At 59.9% G+C, this 22,178-nt stretch overlaps 2 protein-coding genes across 8 annotated transcripts in view; one reads left to right on the top strand and one right to left on the bottom strand.

Annotated features, from left to right (window-relative positions):
* Positions 1-16,244: 16,244 nt before the first annotated feature.
* HYI (hydroxypyruvate isomerase (putative)) lies at positions 16,245-18,896 on the top strand. The gene is made up of 8 exons (XM_062003813.1): positions 16,245-16,456; positions 16,536-16,647; positions 17,494-17,608; positions 17,748-17,826; positions 17,997-18,046; positions 18,200-18,269; positions 18,463-18,597; positions 18,767-18,896. Exons 1-8 carry the CDS (start codon positions 16,261-16,263, stop codon positions 18,853-18,855), a joined length of 846 nt encoding a protein of 281 aa, XP_061859797.1. The 5' UTR covers positions 16,245-16,260; the 3' UTR covers positions 18,856-18,896.
* Positions 18,897-19,490: 594 nt separating this feature from the next.
* The window catches only part of SZT2 (SZT2 subunit of KICSTOR complex), a 58,240-nt gene continuing 55,552 nt past the window's right edge, over positions 19,491-22,178 (bottom strand). For all 7 annotated transcript variants that reach the window (XM_062004342.1, XM_062004336.1, XM_062004340.1 and 4 more), the window contains one exon: positions 19,491-20,129. In XM_062004342.1, coding sequence (XP_061860326.1) covers positions 19,986-20,129 — 144 coding nt within the window. In that variant the 3' untranslated portion in view covers positions 19,491-19,985. The remainder of the gene's footprint in view (positions 20,130-22,178) is intronic.

A 22,178-nucleotide genomic window follows, 5' to 3' on the forward strand; every position in this document is an offset into this window, starting at 1 on the left:
GCAGCTCTGGAGGCCCTGGGGCATCATAAAGGGGTTCTCTAACCCCTGTACCCTACCCTTGCCCTCGCCTCAGGAGCATGGCAGAGTGCAGCCACTTAAGCACTTTCTTGGGGACCATCAGGGGACTGAGCCAAAGGCCTAATTGAGCTGTGGAGCTATTACCACATTAAAAGTGTGGACACAGCCCCATACCAGGTTTGCAACTTGCCACAGGCACACAGGCTGCAGTGTGCTTCCCCGTCAGGGGCCGTGTGCCTTAGCAATCACGTTAGTGGGGCCGGGATTTAGCAGCCAGAAATCAAAGCAGTCCCTGGCAGATCCCGACCTGTGGCTGAGCGAGCTGGGCAGCTGAGGCTCTGCTCAGCCCTGCACAGCTGGGCTGGGCTGTGCTGGGGTCCTCCTTGCTCCTGCCAGCATCAGGAGCCACGGAGCCCTCCTGCTTGGTCGCCTGGTAGCTGAGCCTCCGTGGATGCCACCTGGGTTTGCTCTGCTCCCGGCTGTGCTGAAGCCCAGGCAGAGTTCCAGCCCTCGTGGCTGTGCTGCCCTCATTCGCTGTTTTCTTCTTGGGATCTATTGGTTAAACAGATTTTAATCTACACAGTCTGGAGCTATTGATACCATGCCGTGCTAATTTGTTAGCCGTCTGTCAAGTAGATGAAGCGAAATGCCAAATATTAGATGAAATGTATTGTGTGAAGCGGGCCAGCGCTGAGGTTCCCGTTTCCCACATAGCATCTCGCTCCTCTGTGGGGCTCAGGGTGAATTACAGGTCTCATGGGCCTGGGCTCCATCGGATGGGTGCTCTTAGGGTGTGCACTGGCATGTGGGACACCTGTACAACTCCCCTATGATTTGGGGGCACCAGGTGTTGCACCACTCTGCGCAGGAGCTGGAACCTCTGCCTACACCCAGTCCCTGGTCTCTCACCCCTCTGTCCCCAGAAAGGAGGATCGAGGGACAATTGCACCGCTGAATGCCAGCACCCATGACCTGCCCTTTCCTCAGCTCGCTGGGTGCCCTCTCTACCCCCTAGCCTGTGGCCTAGGGGGATACTGCCAGCCCTCGGGAGATGGCAGAGGATGCTCTGTGCTGGGGCAGCTGTGTGAGTGTGGGGGGCACCCATTCCTCGAGCGCTGTGCCTCTGAGATTATTTGTTTGGTGAGTTATGACTTTGTTTTCCCCTGTGTAAATATCTGGGAAGCGCAGCTAATGTTCTGTGCACAGCCAAGGCAATTACAGCCTCAGCACAGCCCCGCCGCCCCCAGCCCCATCACACGAGTCAGCCCCAGCCCCCCATGCACCACGTAAAGGCAGAAACTCACATTAAACCAGGTACCATGAGACATGGCCAGTGCTGCCTGCAGCCCTCAGCCACCCCACTCCAGCCCCAGGGGGCTGGAGGTGTTCTTGGGGCTGGTCCTGGGCAGCCCTACATGGGCCCGTTGTTCTGGGATCACCCTTCCAGCTGTGGCCTGGCTGTTCCTCCCAGCTGTGGCAGGGGCTGCAGATGTGCAGAGCTGGTTTCCCAGCTGTGCCCTGGTTGTTTCTCCCAGCTGTGGCAGGGGCTGCAGATGTGGAGAGCTGGTTTCCCAGCTGTGCCCTGGCTGGCCCTCCCAGCTGTGGCAGGGGCTGCAGATGTGCAGAAATGGTTTCCCAGCTGTGGCCTGGCTGTTCCTCCCAGCTGTGGCAGGGGCTGCAGATGTGCAGAGCTGGTTTCCCAGCTGTGCTTGGAGGTGCCTCTGCAGATATGGGAGGGGCTTGGCTCTTCCAGCTGTGCTCATGTGGGGCTCTCCAGATGTATAAGAAGAGCTCAGGCCGCCCACCAAAACACAGGGGAAGAGCCCCACAGCCCTTCACAGTGCAGGTACAGCCCCAACCCAACTCTCCTGGGGACAGGAGCAGAGCTGCTGCTCCCATCCCAGTGACTGCTTGTTGGCACTAACGAGGGTGGGAGCCAGGGCCATGGAGCCTGGGCAGCAGCGGAGTCTCCCACCCCAGCCCTGTGACGACAGGCAGTCCCGAATCAGCTTCATTAAGAGCCATTGATCTGTTTCCTGCTTAATATATTTTTCATTTCCAAATGTTTTTTTCCAGGCTCCACAGCATTTGCAGCTTGTACCAATTAAGGCAGCAGCACAGAATGAGCGCTGGAGCCCATTAATTAAACTTATAGGGAGAGATTAAGTGCCCACTCCATTCTCCCTGGCAGCTCTCTCCAAGCAACAGGCGTGCTGGGGACAGGAGTAAGGCTGAGCACTCACGTGCCAGTTGCCTGCCCTCCCTCCCTCCTTTCTTTCTGTGTGTGGCAGCAGCCCCTGGCCCATAGGTGCTTACCCTGGGCACAAGGTGGGCTGCCACACCAGGGCTCAGGGTGGGCTTCTCCCGGCTCCACTTGGTGGGGGGATGTTGTACTCATTATCTGCATGTCAGTGCATCCATTCTGGGGAAGAGTGTAGGGCATATGGGAATGCTGCCATGCCCTCTGCCTGCCAGGGACAGGGGCTCATGCTGGCAGAGGAGCTGCAGCACCCTCTGCATTGTCATGCTCCTGAGCAGCTTCTGCCCTGGCTGTGGGGAGAGGGGACCCAGATGCGGCGGTCCCTGGCTCCCTGCACTGCCTCCATCAAGCTGGCCACCGTCACAGCTCTGCCTCGCTCCCACAGAGCATCGAGCAGGGATCAGCTGTGGGTTCGCTGAGGTGGAGCTCGGGCTCGTGGCAGCCCCTCACGTCACGCCATCAGGTGCCCAGTGCCTCTACGAGTAACACACTGACGGGCAACCCTCGCTCAGGGTGCCAGCACCATCGCTGTAGAGCAGCCGGTGCTTGCGCTGCCACACACCGTTGTCATGGAGATGATCACACTGTCACACACTGACATCCACCCACCCAGGGCAGCTGGGTACCAGGCGGCACCGGCACCTGCTTTGGGGCTGGCATGTGGCTGGCAGGCGACCCGCAGCCCTGCGGCGGCAGGCTGGGGCAGGGCCCCGGGTGCAGGTAACTCACCCTATTGACAAGGGGTCTTGTTGATGAGTCTTCCAGACACTCATTTGAATAAATGATGGAAAAAATGGAGTGGTGCCCAAAGCCTGGAGCCTGGCCCGAGCTGTGTGCCAGAGGCAGAGTCACTTTCCTCTGGACTAGGATGGCAAAGGGAAAGGGATGGTGCAAAAAGCAAGGGCAACTGGGGAGATGCTGAGCTCAGAAAAAAAGCACAGGGTTCATCTGAGGTGATGTCAAAGAGCTGGGAGGGGAAGCACCGGGTATCCCACATCAGCCCTGTACAACGAACTCGCTGTCTCTTGGGGAAGGAGCAGAGCCTGGCAGGTACAGGCAGAAGCACTGGCAGAGCACCACTGATTTTTCTCCAGTGTGTCACTTATTGTCACATGTCATTTTGGTTAAAAACTTGTTTTATGAGGAACTGAGAGCATAGTAGATGAATTAAAAACCCATTTGGGGACAGATTCCCTCAACAGCCCTGTTAATCTGGAGGCATCAAGGAAGGGCCGTGACAAGGAGAAGCCCTGGAGACTGAAACTTGATCCTGTTTTGAGGATGCAAAAACTTGGCTGGCATGAGGAAGACTTGTGAAATAACGAGGAGAAAGAAGATGATTTGCTGCAGCATTGCAGCCTGAGGTGGCAGGCCAAGTGCAGCACCGTGAGCTGCAATGCAAGGGGTGACACCAGTGAGAACTTTTGGTGAAGGTTTAAGAAGAGATGGAGTGTCCTCTTTCCTAAAGCACATTTTAACACAGCTCTGTGGGCACAGCATGTTAACCTCTGAGTTTTCTCTCTATTTGGGGTTTTTGCCTGCCTTTGAGAGCTGCTGTCAGAGGCAGGAGAGGATGGTACTAGGCAAACATAATTGCCATCCCTGCTTTGGGATGCCCAGTGTAGCCATGGGCTGGACACCGCCCTCTGCTCACCCACCATCACCATGAAGGCAGGGGGAAGGTAACCTGCAGCGGGTGGTGGGTTCACGAAGGAAGAGAAAAGGAGAACATCTAGTCTTGTGGGGCTGAGCCCCTCCTGCCCAGGCAGGACTGCGTTGGGGTGCATCAGGGTGGAGGCAGGATGCTCAGCCCCCTGCCCGGCGTGGGGCACCCACCCCTTGGGCACCCAGTAGCAGGCCTGGCAGCTGTGTGGCATCTGTGTGGCACAAGCGTGGCTGTGTGGCATCTGTGTGGCTGGGCTGGGAGTTGCCAGGTGAGGACCAGGCTCTGCTGCCTGCACTGGCACCAGCACCAGCACGGTGGCATCCACTACATGACTCGATGTTTCCCTGCCTCGTTGCTTTTGATTTAGCAGTTGCTAGAGAAACTAAAAGTTGCAGTTTGGGGAGCATCTGCATTTTAATTAGTAATTACCAGCAGTGCTGCTGGGGCCCAGCTGTTGCCTGCAGGGTCCCTGCTGCTGCTCAGGGCTGCCTGTGCCGGGGCAGGGTCAGGGCCATGCCGTCTGTCCCTGGCCATGTCCATGGGGTGTTGAGGGGTGCTGCCATGGCTGGGGTGCTCCCAGTGCCCTCCAAGCACCCAGAGATGCCTTCGCCCTGCCCTCTTGCCTGTGCCAGCAGGCGAGCAGAGGACATCAGAGCCACGGCTGCCAGCAGGCAGAGTGACTGGCCGAGCAGGGCTCTGTGTGAATGCACAGAGGCTCCAGTGTCCCAGCTGCACCCCCAAGGGAAAGGAGCATGTCTGGGCCATTTGCAGCTGCAGCTGGCTGGCTTAGTGTGGCAGTGGCTCCCTCCCTCCCACCCACTCTGGCAGCTCCCCCTGCTAATGCAGGTGCTCATCCCAGCTCCTCCACCTGACTGATTTCTCATGTGGCTCTGTAAACGCTGCTGTGGTGCCTGGAGTGGGAAGATCCACGTGTGCCCCACACCTGGGGAGCTCTTGAGAGCGAGGGAGAGTCCCTGGGTGCTGCAATGAGCTTTCCTTTCTCCCCTCCATGGTGATGCCCACCACCTTCATTCATGCCCACGCTCCAACTCACACTGATTCCTTCCTGTGATTCCCACTGTTTCCCACAGCTCTGGGCCGAGGGCAGGACCTGGCTGCAGAGCCTGGCTCCTGGCTGCCCCCATCCCCTTCTGGCTCACTGGGCCAGCAGTTCATTTTAACAAGGCTTTTAGGCTTAAGTGCTGCTTGGCATGACAGGGAGAAATTGATATTTTGAGAATGAGCTTGTGAGGGGCCATGAATAATTCACGGCGGGGCGGGTCCGTTCCTATAAACAGGCTGCTAGAAAAACCAAACCCAGTGCTTAACAAGGAAACCAATTCCCATCCTGCAAAGCCCCAGACCCCCACTCAGCCTCTCTCTGCTTTAATCTTTCATCTCCAGAAAGGGGGGGGCCCAAGAGGCGGCGGCAGTGAGGTGAGCTCATCCGCGTGCCCTTTCCGGAGCATCCCCGGGCGGTACCTGCTCCTCACCCTGGCAGAAGCCTGCTGGTGGTTATGGCCCTGAGGTCATACAAGCTGGGGGTCAGCAGCATGTCACCAGCCCCACTAGGGCTGGTTTGATCTCTTTATTTCATTAGCCCCTTGTTACAGGGCTACCCTGTGGGCTACAGGGAGGCAAGCACCCATTGCCATGGCAATGAGGACAAGCAGGCAGAGCTGTCACCCTGGGATGACTCTGACCTCAGGGCAGACAGCAGGGACATGACCTGGCTAGCAGGGCAGGGCAGGGGGCTGGGGAGGGCATCTGTGCTCAGCCCCTCTGACACAAACCCCGCTGTCCCTCTGAGGAGATCCCCATGGAGACCCACGTCTTCCAGGAGCTGGAAGGGATGAGCTGTCTCTGAGCACACTGACAAGGATGAGCACCTGGGAGGGCACAGCACTGTGGAGCATCGAACAAATTTAGGCTGGAAATTGGAAGCAGGGTTCTCACTGCCAGAGCAGCTGGTCCTGGCACAGCCCCAGGATGGGACTGACCAGGGCAGGAGTTCAAGCTGGGCTGGAGATGGAGCTGGGCCACGTGCAGGGATGGATGGGTGTCAATGTGATTGCAGCAGCCGGGCATAGGGCCGTTCCCAGCTCCATGTGCCCTTCCTCCTGGGTGCACCCACCCCATACCAGTGAGGCTCCAGCATCCAGCTGGCAATTTGTCCTCTGCACCATTCCTGGGAGACCTCTGAGCATTCCCTGTCTGCCCCAGTGCCACTGCGAGGGGTCTGGCACCTCCTTCTCCACCCAGACAGGACAAGATAGGGTCACCCTCTGGTCCCACCTCTTGCATGGGGCTGCCAAGAAGTGGCTTTGTGATCCTACTCCCAGTGCCACGCTGGCAGCCTGCATGTGCCAGAGCCACTGTGCTGCCACAGCTGCCTCTGCTTGCTGCCACCCAGGATCTCTCTCTCTCCAGCTGCTCATTGCTGGGTGTCTTCCAAGCGACAGGGCTGATGACACTAACCCAGAAGTTTCACAGCAAGAGCCCACATCAGCAAAGGGCTTGGTGGATGCTCCACTGTAGCTCAACTGGGGAACAGCACTGCCAGGGCTTGCACAGGGATCCCAGAGCATCCCAGGGAGGAGGGACCCAGGGGAATGAACGTGGATCCAGGGCCAAGCTGGCATTTCCATGACCACCTGCACCAAGAGCCACCTGGAATGAGCTGGTGAAGACAGGTTCCCCCATCCCAGCCTGCAGGAGAGGTGGGCACTGTGTAGCCTGGGCATTCCCTGTCCCTGGACTGGCACAGGAGCTGTACAGGGTCACCTGGCAGTGCTGCTGCTCTCACACATCCTGGTCCCGTCTCCAACCCAGCTGAGACTCCTGGGGACCAGGATGCTGATGGCTCGAGGGAGTGATGGTGTGAGATAGCAGGACTGAGGCCAGTGCTGGAGCCTGGGGTTGCCCAATGAGTGGTAAGAGGGACAATGTGTGCATATCTGCCCCCTCCACAGGTACCAGCGGCTGTGGCTGCAACCGGAGCCTCCGCGCCTGCAGGAGCCAGACAAGGACTCAACCTTGCCCAGGCTGGGTGTGTGGGGAGGGGACAGAGAAAGTCCTCAGCAGCCCCTCCAGCACAAAGAGCCTCAGGGCCCTGGGGGCTGAGCGCAGCGAGCGGGCAGCGCCCCGTCCCCGGCAGGCCCTCGCGCCCGTGCCCCACACACAGGCAGGGAGAGCCCCGCGGCCCTGCCACTGTGCAGGCAGGATTAGCAGCAATAAGTCATGATCATCCCCTGATGACGAGCACTTAATGTGCGCCGGCTCTGCTATCAAAGCGCCTCTTAAACCCCAATCGCCCTGTCGATAGCGACGGCAGCGGCTGATGGATCCCCGGGCGGGCGGCCGCGGGGCCAGGCCGCTCCCGGCAGGCCGCAGGCGGGAGCATCGATTTCCCAACGGCTGCAAGCAGGCAAAGACTGGAAAAGTGATAAATAAGGGGAGCAGGCGGCCGGGCTGTGCCGCCTCAGCACCCGGGACTAAGGCAACGAGGTGAAGCCGCCCAATTAAATCCCAACGAGGACGGCCGCAAACTCCATTTTTCCCTTTGCCCGTCTCCACCGTGAGGGCTGGGGGGGCTGGTAACACAGGGGGCTGGTAACACGGGGGGCTGGTCATCGATTGGCACTGCTGGGAAGAAAGCTCTCTGAATTGAATCAGTTGGGAAAGCACAGGGGGTGGCGTGGGGAAGGCAAGGCAGGGCTGCGTGCCCCCGTCACACCCCAGGACACGGCGCGGACGGCACCCGTGGGCGCCCGCACTGCCCCGGGGACGAGGGGCGGCAACGCTGTGCGTTGGTGTTTCCCGTGGTTTGCAGCCCTTGGGGGTCACCTCGGGCCTGGCACCCCGCTGGTGTCGGTGGGACGTGGTGGCAGCTGTGCTGGGGGATGGAATGTGCCGCTCCATCACCGGCACTGATGGCAGCTGACAGGGGACAGCCTGTGCGAAAGCCCCGTGTCCCCGAGCGCCGCACAGCCCTGCTGACCTGCACGCCCAGACGGGGCTCTGGGTGCTCAGCATGGCCTGTCAGGGTGGAGAGCCGGGATGCTGGGGCTGGGGGCTGTGGCTGCCCCCCAGCCCCTTCCTCCAGGGCTCCAGCACACAGGGATGACCCTGCCAGGATGAACAGCCGTCACGTCTCATTGCCTTGGAAACCGAGCAGCAGCTCTGAGAAGCCTCTCCACTTCTTCATCCTCCTCCTCCTTCTAGTTGAGCCCCATGGGAAGAGGCCAGGGGATGAGGGGTTTTAGGGACAAGCCGGAGGGGCTGCCCAGGCCATGCTGCTGGGTGCATGCAAGGAGGCTGCTGACTGGTGCCAGCCACCGAGCACCCACTGCCTGCTGCCTTGCTCAATTCCTCCTCCCTGGGTGAGAGAAGTCCCCCACTAAAGCACATGATGCTCAAAGCAGTGTGAGCAGTGGGAGGGTCTCACTTTGTCCCTGTGTTGACAGCACAGGGACATAGATTTCAGCCAGCCCCCATGCTATAGAGAGTTGTGGGGGTGGGTGAGGAAAAGCCTCTCCAGTCCCAGCCATCCAGGCCCATTGGCCTCACTGAGCTGCAGAGATGGGACTGCTCGGGCTGCTGGGGAGCTGATGCTAGGGTCCCCAGGGGGAAATAGTGTCCTTACAGCCTCCTACCACCTCCACACCTCCTCTAGGGTGGCAGCCTGGGATACCCCTGCACTAGCAGGGCCAGGAGCCACAAGGTTGGAAACAGGGGGCTGAGGGTGGCAGGATGGGACTGTTGGGACAGAGAGACCCAAGGCAAGAGAGTCACCCTGGATCACCAGCACACCCATCCTCTGTGGCACAACAAAACCCCAGCACGGGGCAGAGTCACTGTCTGGGACCTGCACCTGGGGCCAGGCAGGGATCCCTGCTCTGCTCTCAGGTGGTGCAGGGAGCATTGTGAGGGATGGGGTGGGCTGGGGCTGTTGCCTGGCAGGGAAGGCAGGATGGAGATGGGAGGTGCTAGGGCAGATTCAGGCTGCTCTGCTCCTGGGGAAGGGGCTTTTGCCAGCTGTGGGCACTGCTGGGACCAACTGCTGGAGCATCCTCCTCCCTGCTGACCCTGAGGCAGGATGAGGAGGGCCAGGCTCCAGAACTGGGGTTGCTCAGCATGACACCCATGTTCTGCGGGGTGCAGGGGCACAGCCTGCCACCAGCCTGCCTGCCCACCGGGCCTGGACCCACACTTAGCAACCTCCTGGCCTCATGCAGGGCATCCCTGTGGCCCCACAGAGCCCCACTCAGGGGCCATGCTGAGCATCCCCATGGCTCTGTGCAGGGCATCCCGGTAGCTCCACACAGGGCATCCCCAGGGTCCCACGCAGGCCATCCTCCTGGCCTCATGCATAACATGTCCATAGTGCCAAACAGAGCACTATCCTGGTCCCACTGTGAGGCCAGAGTAGCCCCAGCAGTGAGGGATACTCAGCTCCCCCAGGATGGTGGGTCGAGGTCTCCTCAGCTGGCTCAGAAGAGAGGACCTCCGTGTGTGGAGGGTGACGTGGCCTCATGCTGAGGCTGCATCGGGGCTGGTGACACGCAGCTGGGATTTGCTAACAGCAGCAGCAGCACCCCACAGACAGTGCATGGGGGCATGGGGCCACCATCACCTGGCCTGGGAGGGAGCAGGGTCAGGGCAGGTCTCTGCCTCCCGCTGCTTTGCCTCCTTGCCCTCCAGCACTGCAGCACCGAGTTGCCTGGTAACCCTCCTCGTCCTCCTCTCTGCAGCCCAGGATGAATGTCTTATAACGCTGAACTGGGATGCAGATGGATGGATGGATGGATTGTTTTTGGGGAGCCCTCCAGCCCCAGCCCTGGTGCAGGCATAACTGGCACAGGGGCTAGGGTTTGTGGCACAGCGAGGAGCCTGTTCTGAAGCATGGGGTGGGAGAGAGTAAAGGGGCCCTATGCAGGACCTGTGGCATGGGCAGGTGGTGCCCCTGATGCCTGGTCACACACACAGCCTCCCACTGAGCCAGCAGGAGCAGGCAGAGCCCCCACAGCTGGGCAGCCCCCTGATCCCCTCCTCCCTGCAACACCCCAGAGTGGCTCTGCACCCAAAAGCTCCTGGGGCCTGGGCTGAGAGTTGATATTCAGCCTGCACCCCTACACACATTGGCAATTAGATCATAATTGTAATATTTGCATATTCATAACAGCTGAAATTAATCGCATTTGCATAATGGTAATGAAAGGGACTTCATTAATTACTGCTTTTTTCAGGGGATTTTGCATATAAATGGATTCCATTAGGCAGGTTGAGCCGTGGAGGGGGCTGGGAGCCGCGCTGCTGCACTGGGACGGTGGCACTGCTGCCACCCTGCCTGCCCCAGGCTGCTGTGTCCTGTCCTGCAGCTGGGCCACACCATGGTGTGGGGGCTTGGACAGTGGCTTTTTGCCCATGTCCACATCCAGTGGCTTCCCCTTGTACTGATGACCCCACATTTGCCCCAGGCATCCTGCCACAGATGTGGGGGTGCGGGGTAGAGCAAGGGTAGGCACTGGGGCTCTGCAGCGCTCAGTTCGCTTTGCTCAGGGTGTGATCCAGGCTGTGGGAGCAAAGAGAGACCCTCCTGCAGGCACTGCAAGGACAGCATCCTGCTCCCTGCACACAGCAAGGGCAGCTGCTGCCACCAGCACCCGTGTATGGGGGGAGCTGGGCTGGCTGCTCATAGCAGCCCACGGACCCCCCTCCTGCACCCCGGGGAAGCCAGAGGCAGCAGTGCCCAGGGGAGGCTGAGCAGTGGGGACAGTGGTGTGAGCAAATGTTTTCCCATGGCACCACCCATCACCACCGGGCCCTTCCCAAGGCATGCACCAGCTGGGAGTCCCACAGCATGGCCTCAGCCCTGCGCTGGGACAGCAAGGCCAGCCGTGGCCTCATGTGCCAGAGCTGGGCGGCAGAGATATGCTGGCTCAGGAGCTGCAGTGAGTGGAAGCAGCAGCCATGCCATGAGCCCACTCAGAGCTGACTCACCTGGCACTGTCTCCATCCCATCACTCTGCCTCTCCTCTGGGGCAGCTCAGGGTGCCTGGCACCTCTGCCCAGCAGCCGTTACCAAAGTGCAGTCCTGGCAAAGCCCCAGGCGGCCCGGCTGTGAGGTGGCAGAGGAGGCCAGAGCTGCACAGAGCACAGGGAAATGGGAAGGGCGGGAGCAGGGAGTTGGCAAATGCACGTGAGCAAAGTCTCAGCAAAGCTCTTGGTGAAGGGCAGAGTCACAGAGGTACTGATTGAAGCAAATGGGGAGAAAACTAACTCCATGCAATAGCCTGGTCTGGAGATAGGAGAAAGACAAGCAAGCTGTGGCTTTGGCGTCCCTCCACCCATCCCTGGAGAGTGAACACCTTCCTCTGGTTCCCAGCCTGGCTATGTGCAAGGTGGGCTCAGCCCTGCCTGTGCTGGTGGAACAACAGCTGAGAGATAAACAGGCACCAGGTTTGGGGAGGGGTCTCCAAAGTGGTGCCAGTGGGTGGCAGGTTTCAGTCTGTCCCTGGCCCCGTCCCGCCATGGGCCAGCCCCGCTCTTGCCAGGATGATGCCCTGGCCACAGGGCACCTCTGCTCTGCTCCAGCCAGCAAAAGGCTTCCTAGGGAGATGGAGCTCGTTGGCTCCTTATTGATGGCTCCCTCCCTCTTGCGTGGCTGGGGAAGAGGCCTGAAGAATAAATCAGTGCAAGAGAGATTATGGCAGCTAAAGACTCCAAATGAGATGATAATTGCCGTGGTAATGACAGTGAAGACCTGATGCTGCCGATAAAGAAACATCTCTGCTGCTCTTGGCTGGTGCCCTGCCAGGGGTTTAGCATGGGTGCAGGGCTGCAGCTGTCCCCAGGGACACCACAGACAGGCAGCACTGCCCTCCCTGTGCCCACAGCAGGGATGGGTGCCCATGGTAGCAGGTGGCTACCCACGGCAGATCTGGGTGCCCACAGTAGGTCTGAGTACTCACAGTGGATCTGGGTGCCCACGGTGGATCTGGGTGCCCACAGCAGATCTGAGTGCCCACAGTGGATCTGGGTGCCCACGGTGGATCTGGGTGCCCACAGCAGGTCTCGGTGCCCACAGCAGGTCTGAGTACTCACAGTGGATCTGGGTGCCCACAGCAGATCTGGGTGCCCACAGCAGGTCTGGGTGCCCACAGCAGATCTGGGTACTCACAGTAGGTCTGGGTGCCTACAGCAGGTCTGGGTGCCTACAGCAGGTCTGGGTACTCACAACAGGTCTGGGTGCCCACAGCAGGTCTGGGTGGCCACAGCAGGTCTGGGTGCCCACAGCAGATCTGGGTACTCACAGTAGGTCTGGGTGCCTACAGCAGGTCTGGGTACTCACAGTAGGTCTGGGTGCCTACAGCAGGTCTGGGTGCCTACAGCAGGTCTGGGTACTCACAACAGGTCTGGGTGCCCACAGCAGGTCTGGGTGGCCACAGCAGGTCTGGGTGCCCACAGCAGATCTGGGTACTCACAGTAGGTCTGGGTGCCTACAGCAGGTCTGGGTACTCGCAACAGGTCTGGGTGCCCACAGCAGGTCTGGGTGGCCACAGCAGATCTGGGTACTCACAGTAGGTCTGGGTGCCTACAGCAGATCTGGGTGCCCACAGCAGGTCTGGGTCTGCTAGGGCTGGGTGAGGGGGTGTGAGGCAGGCAGCTCTGGTGGGGTGGTTTGTCTGGCTCTCCTGCCAGCTGTGTGTCAGCTCTAATTAGGCAAACTTCTGTATTCATTGTGAGCCCAGCCAGTGGAGAATTCCACAATTGAATTTTAATGCCCTAAAAACACGTTACAATCAGCCTGGTTAATTAAGAGGTGGCTTAACATGGTGACCAGGCAGCAGAGGGCTGCATTAGGGAGGGGTGGGCCAGCTCCTGCACCCTATGGCATGGGGCATGGGGGTAGAGTGTGCCAGGGCTGGCAGAGCTGGGGCTGGTCCCTGAGCCCCAGGAGGCTGTGAAAGCAGATGGGAGCCAGTACCAAGCTGTGCCCTGGAGATGCCTGGTTGCATTGGACCCTTGCTCCCCCAGACCCTGGGCACCTCAACAGCACTGGCTGAGCCAAGCAGGCGGCAGTGGGAGCATCCGAATCCCTCCCCAGACCCTGCCCTTCCCCATCAGGGTAGGTAATGAATGGAAAAGGGGGTAAGCCATAACCATGGTGTAAAGGAGAGGTTGCAACCAGTAGGCCATAAATCAGAGGGAAAGTGCTAAAGGGAGCCTCTCTCCAGGAGCATCCAGCAGCAGAGGGATGGACTGAGACGGCATCGTGAGGCCAAAAGAAATCCTGGCAAGGCACTAAATCCTGCAGCCACTGGAGCTGCTCGAGTGCTGATGGTCAGGAGAAAACACCAGCCATGTTTAACAAACATTTCTGCTCTCTATTTGGAGAGAAGCGGGCCGGCATGCTTGAATCATACCAGAGTGATGAAGCCGTCTATTAATTACTGCCGGGAACGTTAAACAACATCTGCCAGCTCAGCGGGCCAGGCACCGCCTGCCCTGGCCTCCTCCAAGAGCTGGAGGAGAAGTTGGCCTCCTCATTAATCTCCCATGAAATCGTGGGATAGTGAGAGAATCCCATCCAGCCACGCCAGAGCCCACCCGAGTGTGAGCCGCGGGGCCGCTCGGTGCACAGCTCCTCTTGGCTCTGCTGGGGTTTATATCCCATCCCCACCTGGGTTCCATCCTCTCTGACAAAGAACAGCCATAAACTGGTGAGCATTAGTTTCCCATAACATGATGTATAGGTTTTCTTTTACCCCAGTGGTTTTGGAGGCTGTAGGAAAGCGAGGCCTCAGAGGAGCAACGTGCTCGTTAAGGCACCTCACCGAAATCTTTGGCACAGAGTTGGTGCTGCTGTCTTCCCCTGCATCTCCCACCTGATGCCTGGCACTGGAGGGGCTGGAGAGACAGAGGGGATGAGGGATGGAGAGGATGAGGGATGGAGGGGAGGGAGAGGAGCGGAGACAGGAAGAGGAGGAAGAAGAGCAGGAGGAGGAAGAAGAAAAGAAAAAGAAAGGAAGAAGAGGGAAAGAAAAAGGAGAAAAGAAGAAGAAAGGAAGACATAAAGAAGACAAGGAGGAAGAGGGGGCTCCCTTTGGGAGGGTAATGCCCCACAGGAGCAGCACAAGCCTCAGCTATGGGGGCTGCTGCAGCCCATCATTTTCAACCCAGGCAAGTGCTGTGTTTCAGGAAGGGGAAACAGGCTGAGCAGCAAAGGTGGCTGCCAAGGGCACAGCAGACTAGAATTTACTGACCTGCAAGAGACAAAAAACAAACACTGTCGCAAAATATTGGCGCACTTCACAGCAGAGAAGAAAGTCCGGTGGAAAGGGATACCCAGGGTGCTCCCTCCTAGCCCCAGCCCTGGAGCCTCTCACACAGCTGCAGGTCACAGAGAGAGTGAGACAGGTCTGGGGGTGCCTAGGAGGGACATGGGTGACAAAGCCCTGGTGGGAATGTGTTCCTCAGCAACTCAGCCCACAGCATCCCGGCCCTCCCAGCCCTGAGGTGCCAGCTGAGCCACCTGGGAGCCTGGGGACAGGTAGTTAGAACACAGAAATGTCAAATCAAAGTTAAATGTGTTTCATAAAGGAGGGAGATAAAACCTTCTCTGCAGCACAATGAGCTGGGGGATTTATGAGGTACCGGTAGCACCGGTGCCCCCTCTGCAGTGGGCTCAGGGTGGGAGGGCTGCCTCTTCTGCAGCTTCTGGCACCACCAAGTGCCCCAAGGCACTGTGCTGGAGTGTGGGGGCCACCCGCCCCCTCCCCATCCTGGCTGTCACAGAGGCCAGAGCCGGGGCTGTGCCAAAATGTCAGCTCGCTAATAAAACGTGCAGGAGCTACATTTGCTTTGGGCCAATAAAACTCCCAGGCAGCAGCAGGGATGCTCAGTCCTGAGCTGCCCGCCCTTGCCGCCGCCTCCTCCCCGCTGCCAGTGGGGACACGGGTGCCCATCTGACCCCGTGCTTGTGCCAGCTCCCCTGAGCAGCGGCTGCCGGGCGCAGGCTGCAGCGTGGCACACGGCTCCAGAGCTGCAAGTGGCACGGCAGGGAGTAAATCCACTGCGCCCCGTCAAGGTAAAGTGACAAAACAGCGGCCTGCAGTGCAGGAACCGCAATTATCAGAAGAGGAAATCGATGCGATATATTGCCAGAAACATAAAGCGCCATTAATGCCTCAGCGTGGAGCACAGCAACTCTGGCATCCACGCACACGTCTGCACCCGGGCAGCTCCTGGGCATGGCCTGGGATGACAACCCCACGCACCGCAGAGCGAGGCTGTGGTGGGATGCGTGGAAGGGGCAGCGCTCCCCCGGCACGGCAGCTGCGGGCAGGGCAGCGTGTGTGCCGGGGATAGGTGAGGGCTGGGGATGTGGGGCTGGGGACGGGGATGCCACCCCCTGCACGGCTGTCCATCACTGGGGATATTTTGGCTCATCGCTGGAAAGTTGAGTCGAGCTTCTTCTAATTGTTTGATCAATATCTTCAATTGAATTGAGACTCTTTAATGGATAGCACTGCCACTGCTTTCCCCTTTGCTGGCACTGCCCTGACCTCCCACCAAAAACCTCTTTCTGCGGCTGGCCTGTGAGCTCTTCCGAAGCAGCACAGATCCCTGGGGGCTTCGAAGGGCTTCTGCCACCACCACGGAGCAGCTGGAGCAGGGAGGGTTTCCTGAGCACGGGCAGGCAGGCGACAGGCCTCAGGAACGGGCTCAGCACGAGGGGCTGACCAAGGTGCACAGCCCACAGCGCCACTGCTGGCACGGCCCCGGGGCGGCCGTGAGCTGCACAGGACACACACCGGGCAGCCCCTGAGCTGCGCCTGCGGGTGCGCACAGCGCGGGCACTGCCCGCACGGGGCTGCGGACGGGCACCGCACGGCCAGCACTGAAGCTCTCCAGGGTCTGACCTCTGCACACCAGAGCCACAGCCCCGCACGAGTGGAGACGAACCTTGCACGGTCAAATATGCAGAGTGTGGGGCAGAAGAGAAAGCGCCTCTCGCATAATGAGCCGCTGGTAGAGACAAGTCCCCAGGAAACCAATTAACACGGCGCTCTGTGCGCGCCAGGCCAGCACCCGGCAGCAACACCTTGCCCAGGAGGCGGCCCGGCCCCGGCACGGCCCCGGCCCGCAGCGCCTCTGACAAAGGCCGCGCTCCCTCCCGCGTGCGGGGGCGCGGGGCCGGCCGTGCCCGCCGGGCCGTGGGGCCGCGGGGCCGGGGAGCGGCGGGATCCTCCCCCCGGGCCGCCCATCGCCGCACCGTCACCGCCCCGCGGCTCGGCCCCGCCGCACGGCCATGGCGCTGCGCTTCTCCGCCAACCTGTCCTGGCTCTTCCCGGAGCTGCCGGCGCTGCCGGCGCGGCTGGAGGCGGCGGCCGCCGCCGGGTTCCAGGCGGTCGAGGCGGCCTGGCCGGCGGGTTGCCCGGCGCAGGCGCTGCGGGCCGCGGCGGAGCGGGCGGGGGTGCGGATCGTCCTCCTCAACGCTCCCCCCGGTACTGCCGCGGCGCCGGGGCTGCGCGGGCGGGGGCGCGGGGGTGCCGCGCTGCCGCTGACCCCGCCGCTCTGTGCCAGGGGACCAGGACGCGGGCGAGATGGGGCTGGCGGCCGTGCCCGGGCGGCAGGCAGCGTTCCGGCAGGGCCTGGCCGCAGCCGTGCAGTACGCCAGGGCCGTGGGCTGCCCCAGGTAGGTGTGAGGCGACACCCCGCCGCTGCGCCCCCGCTGCCGCTGCGCTGCCGAGCCGCGCTCGCCCTTTGCGCTGCGGCGCCTCTCTGGGCAGCGGCCGCCCGCTTGGCTGGAGGGAGCTCATTGCACACCCCTGGGTGCGGGGCCAAGGGGAGCCCCAAAGCTGCTGTGCCTTCTCCTCCGACCCTGCGCAATGCCGTGGAGGCTCCGCACAACAGTGCCCGTGATAATGCTGCCTTTTTCCTTCCCGTTTACACCAGTTTCCCCCAGGACACCAGAACAATTGCCTTATTGAAGGCCACACTGATTACAGCAGAGACACTGTAAGGGATGCAATTAGCCTGGCCCAACCCCCTTCAGAAAACCAACGTGACCCTTTTCCTCCTTTCACCCTGTAGTACCCTTTTCCTCCATTGGAAACGCAGTCCAGAGCTCCTCAGAGGGCACGGGCCAGGCAGCCTATGGGCCAGGCAGGCCAGGGCTCACCCAGACCCTTTTGCCCAACAGACAGATTGAAAAGGCTTTTGTTTCCACTGTTGGCCTTCCCGAGGCGGCTGCTGAGGAGCTTTGCTTCCGCCTGGCCGCTGAGCTGCACGTGCAGCTGGCGTAGCCCAGCGCCGCGAGAAGTTCAAAGATGTGCCCTTGCACACATGGAGGGGATGGTGTGTTTGTGCCCCGTGGCTCGCTGCTGCCTGTCAGGCCTCCTGCATGGGACAAGGCTCCTCTTACCCCTCCTGTGTCTGCTGCCTCAGCCAGGCCTCATTTTCCATTGGCAGAGGAAGGTGAATTAAACCCGAGCAGCTGCTCGGGGACTGGAGCTGCTGCCTGTGCCCCCTCTGTCTGCAGGATCCACCTGATGGCTGGGCGGGTGCCCCAGGGCACGGAGCGGGCAGCAGTGGCAGCTGAGATGGAAACCACCTTCATTGAGAATCTCAGATACGCTGCGGACCTCCTGGCCCAGGTAAGCAGGGACTGGGGCTTTGCTCCGCAGATGCAGCTCTTGGGGTACTTGGGTCCTCACCAGCCTGGCACGGGGCAGCAGTGCTCCCTGGGGGAGAGGTGGCGGGATGCTCTGCAGGCTGACATTACTGTGGTTGCAGGAAGACATGACGGGACTGGTGGAGCCCATTAACAACCGCATCACTGACCCTCGCTACTATCTGAACACCCCGCACCAAGGTAAGGCAGACATCGCCTTCAAGGGAGGAGAAGGATCCCCAAAGGCTGAAAGGCTTCGGCTGCAGGGAGATGCTGAGGGAGCACAGTTGACGAAGGCGCATCCCGGGGTTTCACCTTGAAGCTTCCAGCCTGGAGGGGGTGATGGTCTCTCATTTCTTGCACCCTTTTAGCTGCTGCCATCCTGGAAAAGGTGGGACGGCCCAACCTGAAGCTGCAGCTGGTGAGTCAGCGTTGAAGCTCTCCAGGGTCTGACCTCTGCCAGGGACCTTCGCAGGTCTCCAGGGGACATGGGGGGGACAGTGGCAGTAGCACAGCCGTCCTTGACCACTCACTGCTGGACAGCTGCACCACCCTTCTCCTTGCTCTCCCCCAGGATCTTTTTCACTGCCAGATCATGGATGGGAACTTGTCACACAACCTGGAGACATACTTCCCACTCATTGGTAACACGGTGCACCCAAACTGGCACCTCTGGGGCCATGGGGCAGGAGTGGCTTTGAGATGAGGCCCTCCTGCCCCACACTCTGCTGTGGCTGGCTGGGGCTGTGGGGCTGCTCTTGGACCACCTTGTCTCATGCCTGGAGAAGGCTGCAGGCAGGGCTGCCCGGGGCAGAACCTCGCCCCTTCCCTCTCTAGGTCACATCCAGATTGCGCAGGTGCCGGGGCGGCACGAGCCCGACAGCCCTGGGGAGCTGAACTTCCCCTACATCTTTGATCTCCTGGAGTCCCTTGGCTACACTGGCTATGTGGGCTGCGAGTATGCTCCCAAAGGTGAGCGGGGCTGCAGGCAGCCCCAGCCACCAACCAGCAGGCTGGGCCTGGGCAAAGCCAGGCAGGTCCTGGGGGCGGGCAGGGAGCGGGGAGCAGAGCCCCTGCCTGGGGCTCAGAGCCCTGCCTGGAGCAGAAGCTGCTCCAGCTCAGCCGGGCTCTGTCCCTGCAGGAGACACGCAGGAAGGCCTGGGCTGGCTGCGCTCGTACCGGCAGAACAGGGGCCTGCAGCCCGGGGGGACCAGCATGGCTGCAGAGTAAAGCAAGGGCACCATGGCAATAAAAGGCAGTGGCTTCACCAAGGAGCATGTCTGTCCTGTCTCTGAGGGACAGTGGTGGGTGGGATGATTCCTAGAGCGACATTAGGAGCATCTTTGTCCCTTTTCACTTCCCTGGGCCCTTCTAGGATCTGCCCAAGTACTTGGAGCCTACTCAGGTACTGTCTGTAGCACTATCAATGTCGTGATGGCTGGGGCAGTACTGTAGGTGACTGTAGGTACACACCTTCACCTCCAGTCTGCAGGTGCCCAGGTTTTCAGTCTCCCTTGCTCAGAGGAGGATTTATTCCTTGGAAACAGTGTGGGTGTCCCCGTTCAGCTCCAGGTGGGGACTAGAGCTGGAGTGAAGAGGGCTCTGGGCTTCCAATATCCTGCAGTTCTCCAGGCTGCTGCCAGGGCCCAGCCCAGACCGTGCAAGAGGGGAACAGAAGCAAGCAGCCCCATCCCAGGCTGCCCAAACCAAGGCTTGGGGCTGCCTGCTCACAGAGGCTGAGGGGGGGTGTGCCTTGCTGCTGCTCCAGAGCAAGCATTAGACTGGTGCAAACCCAGCCAGTCCCCAAGCCTAGGATGCCTTTGCAGCCCCGGGGAGAGGCTTTCCACATCCTCAGCTCCAGCACATAAGGGGGCATCGGGTTCAGTTTATTTCGCAGATACATCAGTGGTGTTAATGTACATCTCCATAAAACCCTCCCCTGGTCCAGCTGACCCTTCTTGTCCTAGCTGGTGCTCTCCTGCTGAAAGCCAAGCACCAGAAGCAGGCTGCCTCCCTGCCCATGGCCCTGGTCCTTTCCCCTGAAAGCTGGAGCACTGCAGGGCACAGCCCTGTGCTGCGTGTGCTCCTGGCTGGCACAACTCCCCGGAGAGCCCAAAGCCACGGCCCTGAGAGTCCCTCTGTTGCAGCCACGCTCCTGCCCCTGCGCTTGGCTGCGAGGTCAGGCCACGTCACTCCCCCCCAGTCAGTGCAGCGAGGGGCAGAGCCACCCCCAGCCAGCAGGGGAGGGGCACGGGCCGGGGCTCCGCTCAGCGCCTGCAGGCTGCAGGCAGGGCTGCTGCCCCACAGCCCCGGCCCCTTCCTCCCCCTCGGCCCAGCAGGCGCTGCTGTGGGGGCCAGGGCTAGAGCAGGCCTGTCCAGAGGTTGAAGCAGGCGGTGTTGATAACGGACTCGAGGTGGTGGTAGGTGGAGACGAGCTGGGGCAGAGGGCTCTCGCTGTTCTGCGGCTGCACGGGGAACGGCTCCCGGAAAACCACGGTGAGGCTCTGCGGGGGAGGAGGAGCGGGTCAGGGGACACGGTTCACACCAGGGGCACAGGCAGCAGGGCGGTGCTGGCAGGCAGAAATGGAGGTAGTGGCTCCTCTGGTTGCAGAGACGCTTGAGCCTCCTCCCAGTTTTCCTGGTGGAAGCGAGGTGCAAGGACCTGCCTGCTCCCTCTGTCCCAGCCCCCTGCATGTGGCAGGAGAGGAGGGAGTCCTACTGCCCCCACAGCCATTGTGGCTTCGGCAGAAGCCATGGGGAAATTTCTTCTTCTGAGGCAAAGAGCAGGAGTGCAACAAATGGGGAAGGAGATTAATAACTGATCCTAAAAATAAAAGTGATGGCTGCTCCATTCTCATTAGTGACTGCACTGCCAAGGCAGGGCAAGGGCACAGGGGCGCAGAGAACAGGGTTCAGAAGAGAAGGTCGGGGGAGCTGAAGCAGAAGGAAAACGTGAGTGACTTGGTGCACTGAGATCAGCGTCAGCGAGGCAAGACACGGGGACTGGATGTTCTCTGGAGCTGAAGCGCAGCACATTTAGCAGCCAGGGTTCCCCAGCAAACTCCTAAAGCCACGAGAACAGCTGTGTAACCACGGAACAGCAAATGCACGGCCACTGAAGAGGGAAGAGAAAGTGATTTAACTCCAGCAGCGTGCAAGGCTTCAGAGCAGGCTGAGAGAAAGAACCAGGAGGAGAATGCAGGTTGGTGTTGCTGAAGTGATGTGCTAATGCTGCAGTGGTCTTCGATAAGGTAATACTTCTAGACAAAGGAATCGTGGTATATCTTATCTGAGCTCCAGGAAGGATTTGATCTAGTGCCACGTGGGAAATTTGGGTAAGCTGAGAAGATAGGAATTAACACAAAAATTATGAAGTGAAGCTGGTAGCGCTGAAAGGGGATGTTGGAGGCTGGAGAGGTTACCAACAGAGCTCCTCCAGGGTGGGGTTTGGGACTCACGTTGCCTAGTACTTAATGAGTCTGGCAGAGATGAGGAGCCTGCTGATAAAATTTGAGGCACTAATACAAAAGAGGATTGGGATCATGCAAAAAAAAAAAGCCCAAGACTTTTGAGAGGCCAGAGGAATGGGCTGAATGTTAAGTGCAAGGAACACAGAGGATTTCTGTCTTGAGATGAAAGTCACTGGGAGAGGTGATGGAGGGCCTGAGTGTATCGTATCAGTAACCACTGTGTGACTCCTGAACCAGGGAGACATGATTATGAAAAGGCAAATAGCACCCTGGGCTGTACCAGGAGCACCAGGTAAGGACAGACAAACCTTAGTGCTAATCACAGAAGGCTCTGCTGAGACTCCTCAAGGATCCTGGGTGCAGTCCCAGACACCTGCATCTACAGGGGCAGGCCTGAGCCCTGAAGGGCTCTGAATGACAATGAAGCCATTGGGAAAGGAGGCTTAAGAGCTCAGCTTGCTTAACAGAGCAATATGGAGTTAGCAAAAATGCCCCCTTCAGGCATGGATGTGAATCTGGGGGACCAGGGAGGAAGCAGGTACAGGCACAATCAACAGCCATCTTAGCTCTGAGTATCCACTGGCACGAATAGCATAGAACTGGCCACAACAAAAGCTCCAGCACAGAAGGGGAAGGACTCTTCATCATCAGGTGGCAGTGGGCACGGAGCAGCCTTCCAGCAGGCATCACCTCTTCCATCTCCCTTAACTGCTCTTATGGTGGAGAGTGATTCATTTACACAGGGCTCAGTTACACTGTGATCTCTGCAAAAGCTTCAATGGGGACTGAAGCATCTCACAGAACTCCCTGCTCTCAGATGCTGGGGCCTATCCTGCACTCTGCCTGGGAGCACAGCTGAAAGCAGAGGGTTTTTGCTTCCAAGCCCAACGAAGGCCAAGGCAGGTTTGCTGGGACCCTCACAGTACAGGTCCCCTTCCTCTCTGCCCAGGCAGAAGCAGCAGACAGCACTGGTCCTAGCTAGACCCAGCTGATGGGGCTCTATACTGAACACAGAAGGACAGACAGCCGAGAGCATGATCCCAAAGCAACCCTATGAGGGAAAAGAGGATCAACTGCTCACTG

The sequence above is a fragment of the Colius striatus genome, chromosome 10 (genome assembly GCF_028858725.1).
Source record: "Colius striatus isolate bColStr4 chromosome 10, bColStr4.1.hap1, whole genome shotgun sequence".
NCBI lineage: Eukaryota > Metazoa > Chordata > Aves > Coliiformes > Coliidae > Colius > Colius striatus.

What these genes read in the sequence shown, in the direction of transcription:
- HYI (XM_062003813.1), top strand. Translation starts at nt 16,261, where the DNA reads ATGGCGCTGCGCTTCTCCGCCAACCTGTCCTGGCTCTTCCCGGAGCTG. An exon ending in CTGCGGACCTCCTGGCCCAG is followed by an intron (nt 17,609 to 17,747) that starts GTAAGCAGGGAC and finishes CTGTGGTTGCAG; the next exon opens with GAAGACATGACGGGACTGGT. An exon ending in GACATACTTCCCACTCATTG is followed by an intron (nt 18,270 to 18,462) that starts GTAACACGGTGC and finishes TTCCCTCTCTAG; the next exon opens with GTCACATCCAGATTGCGCAG.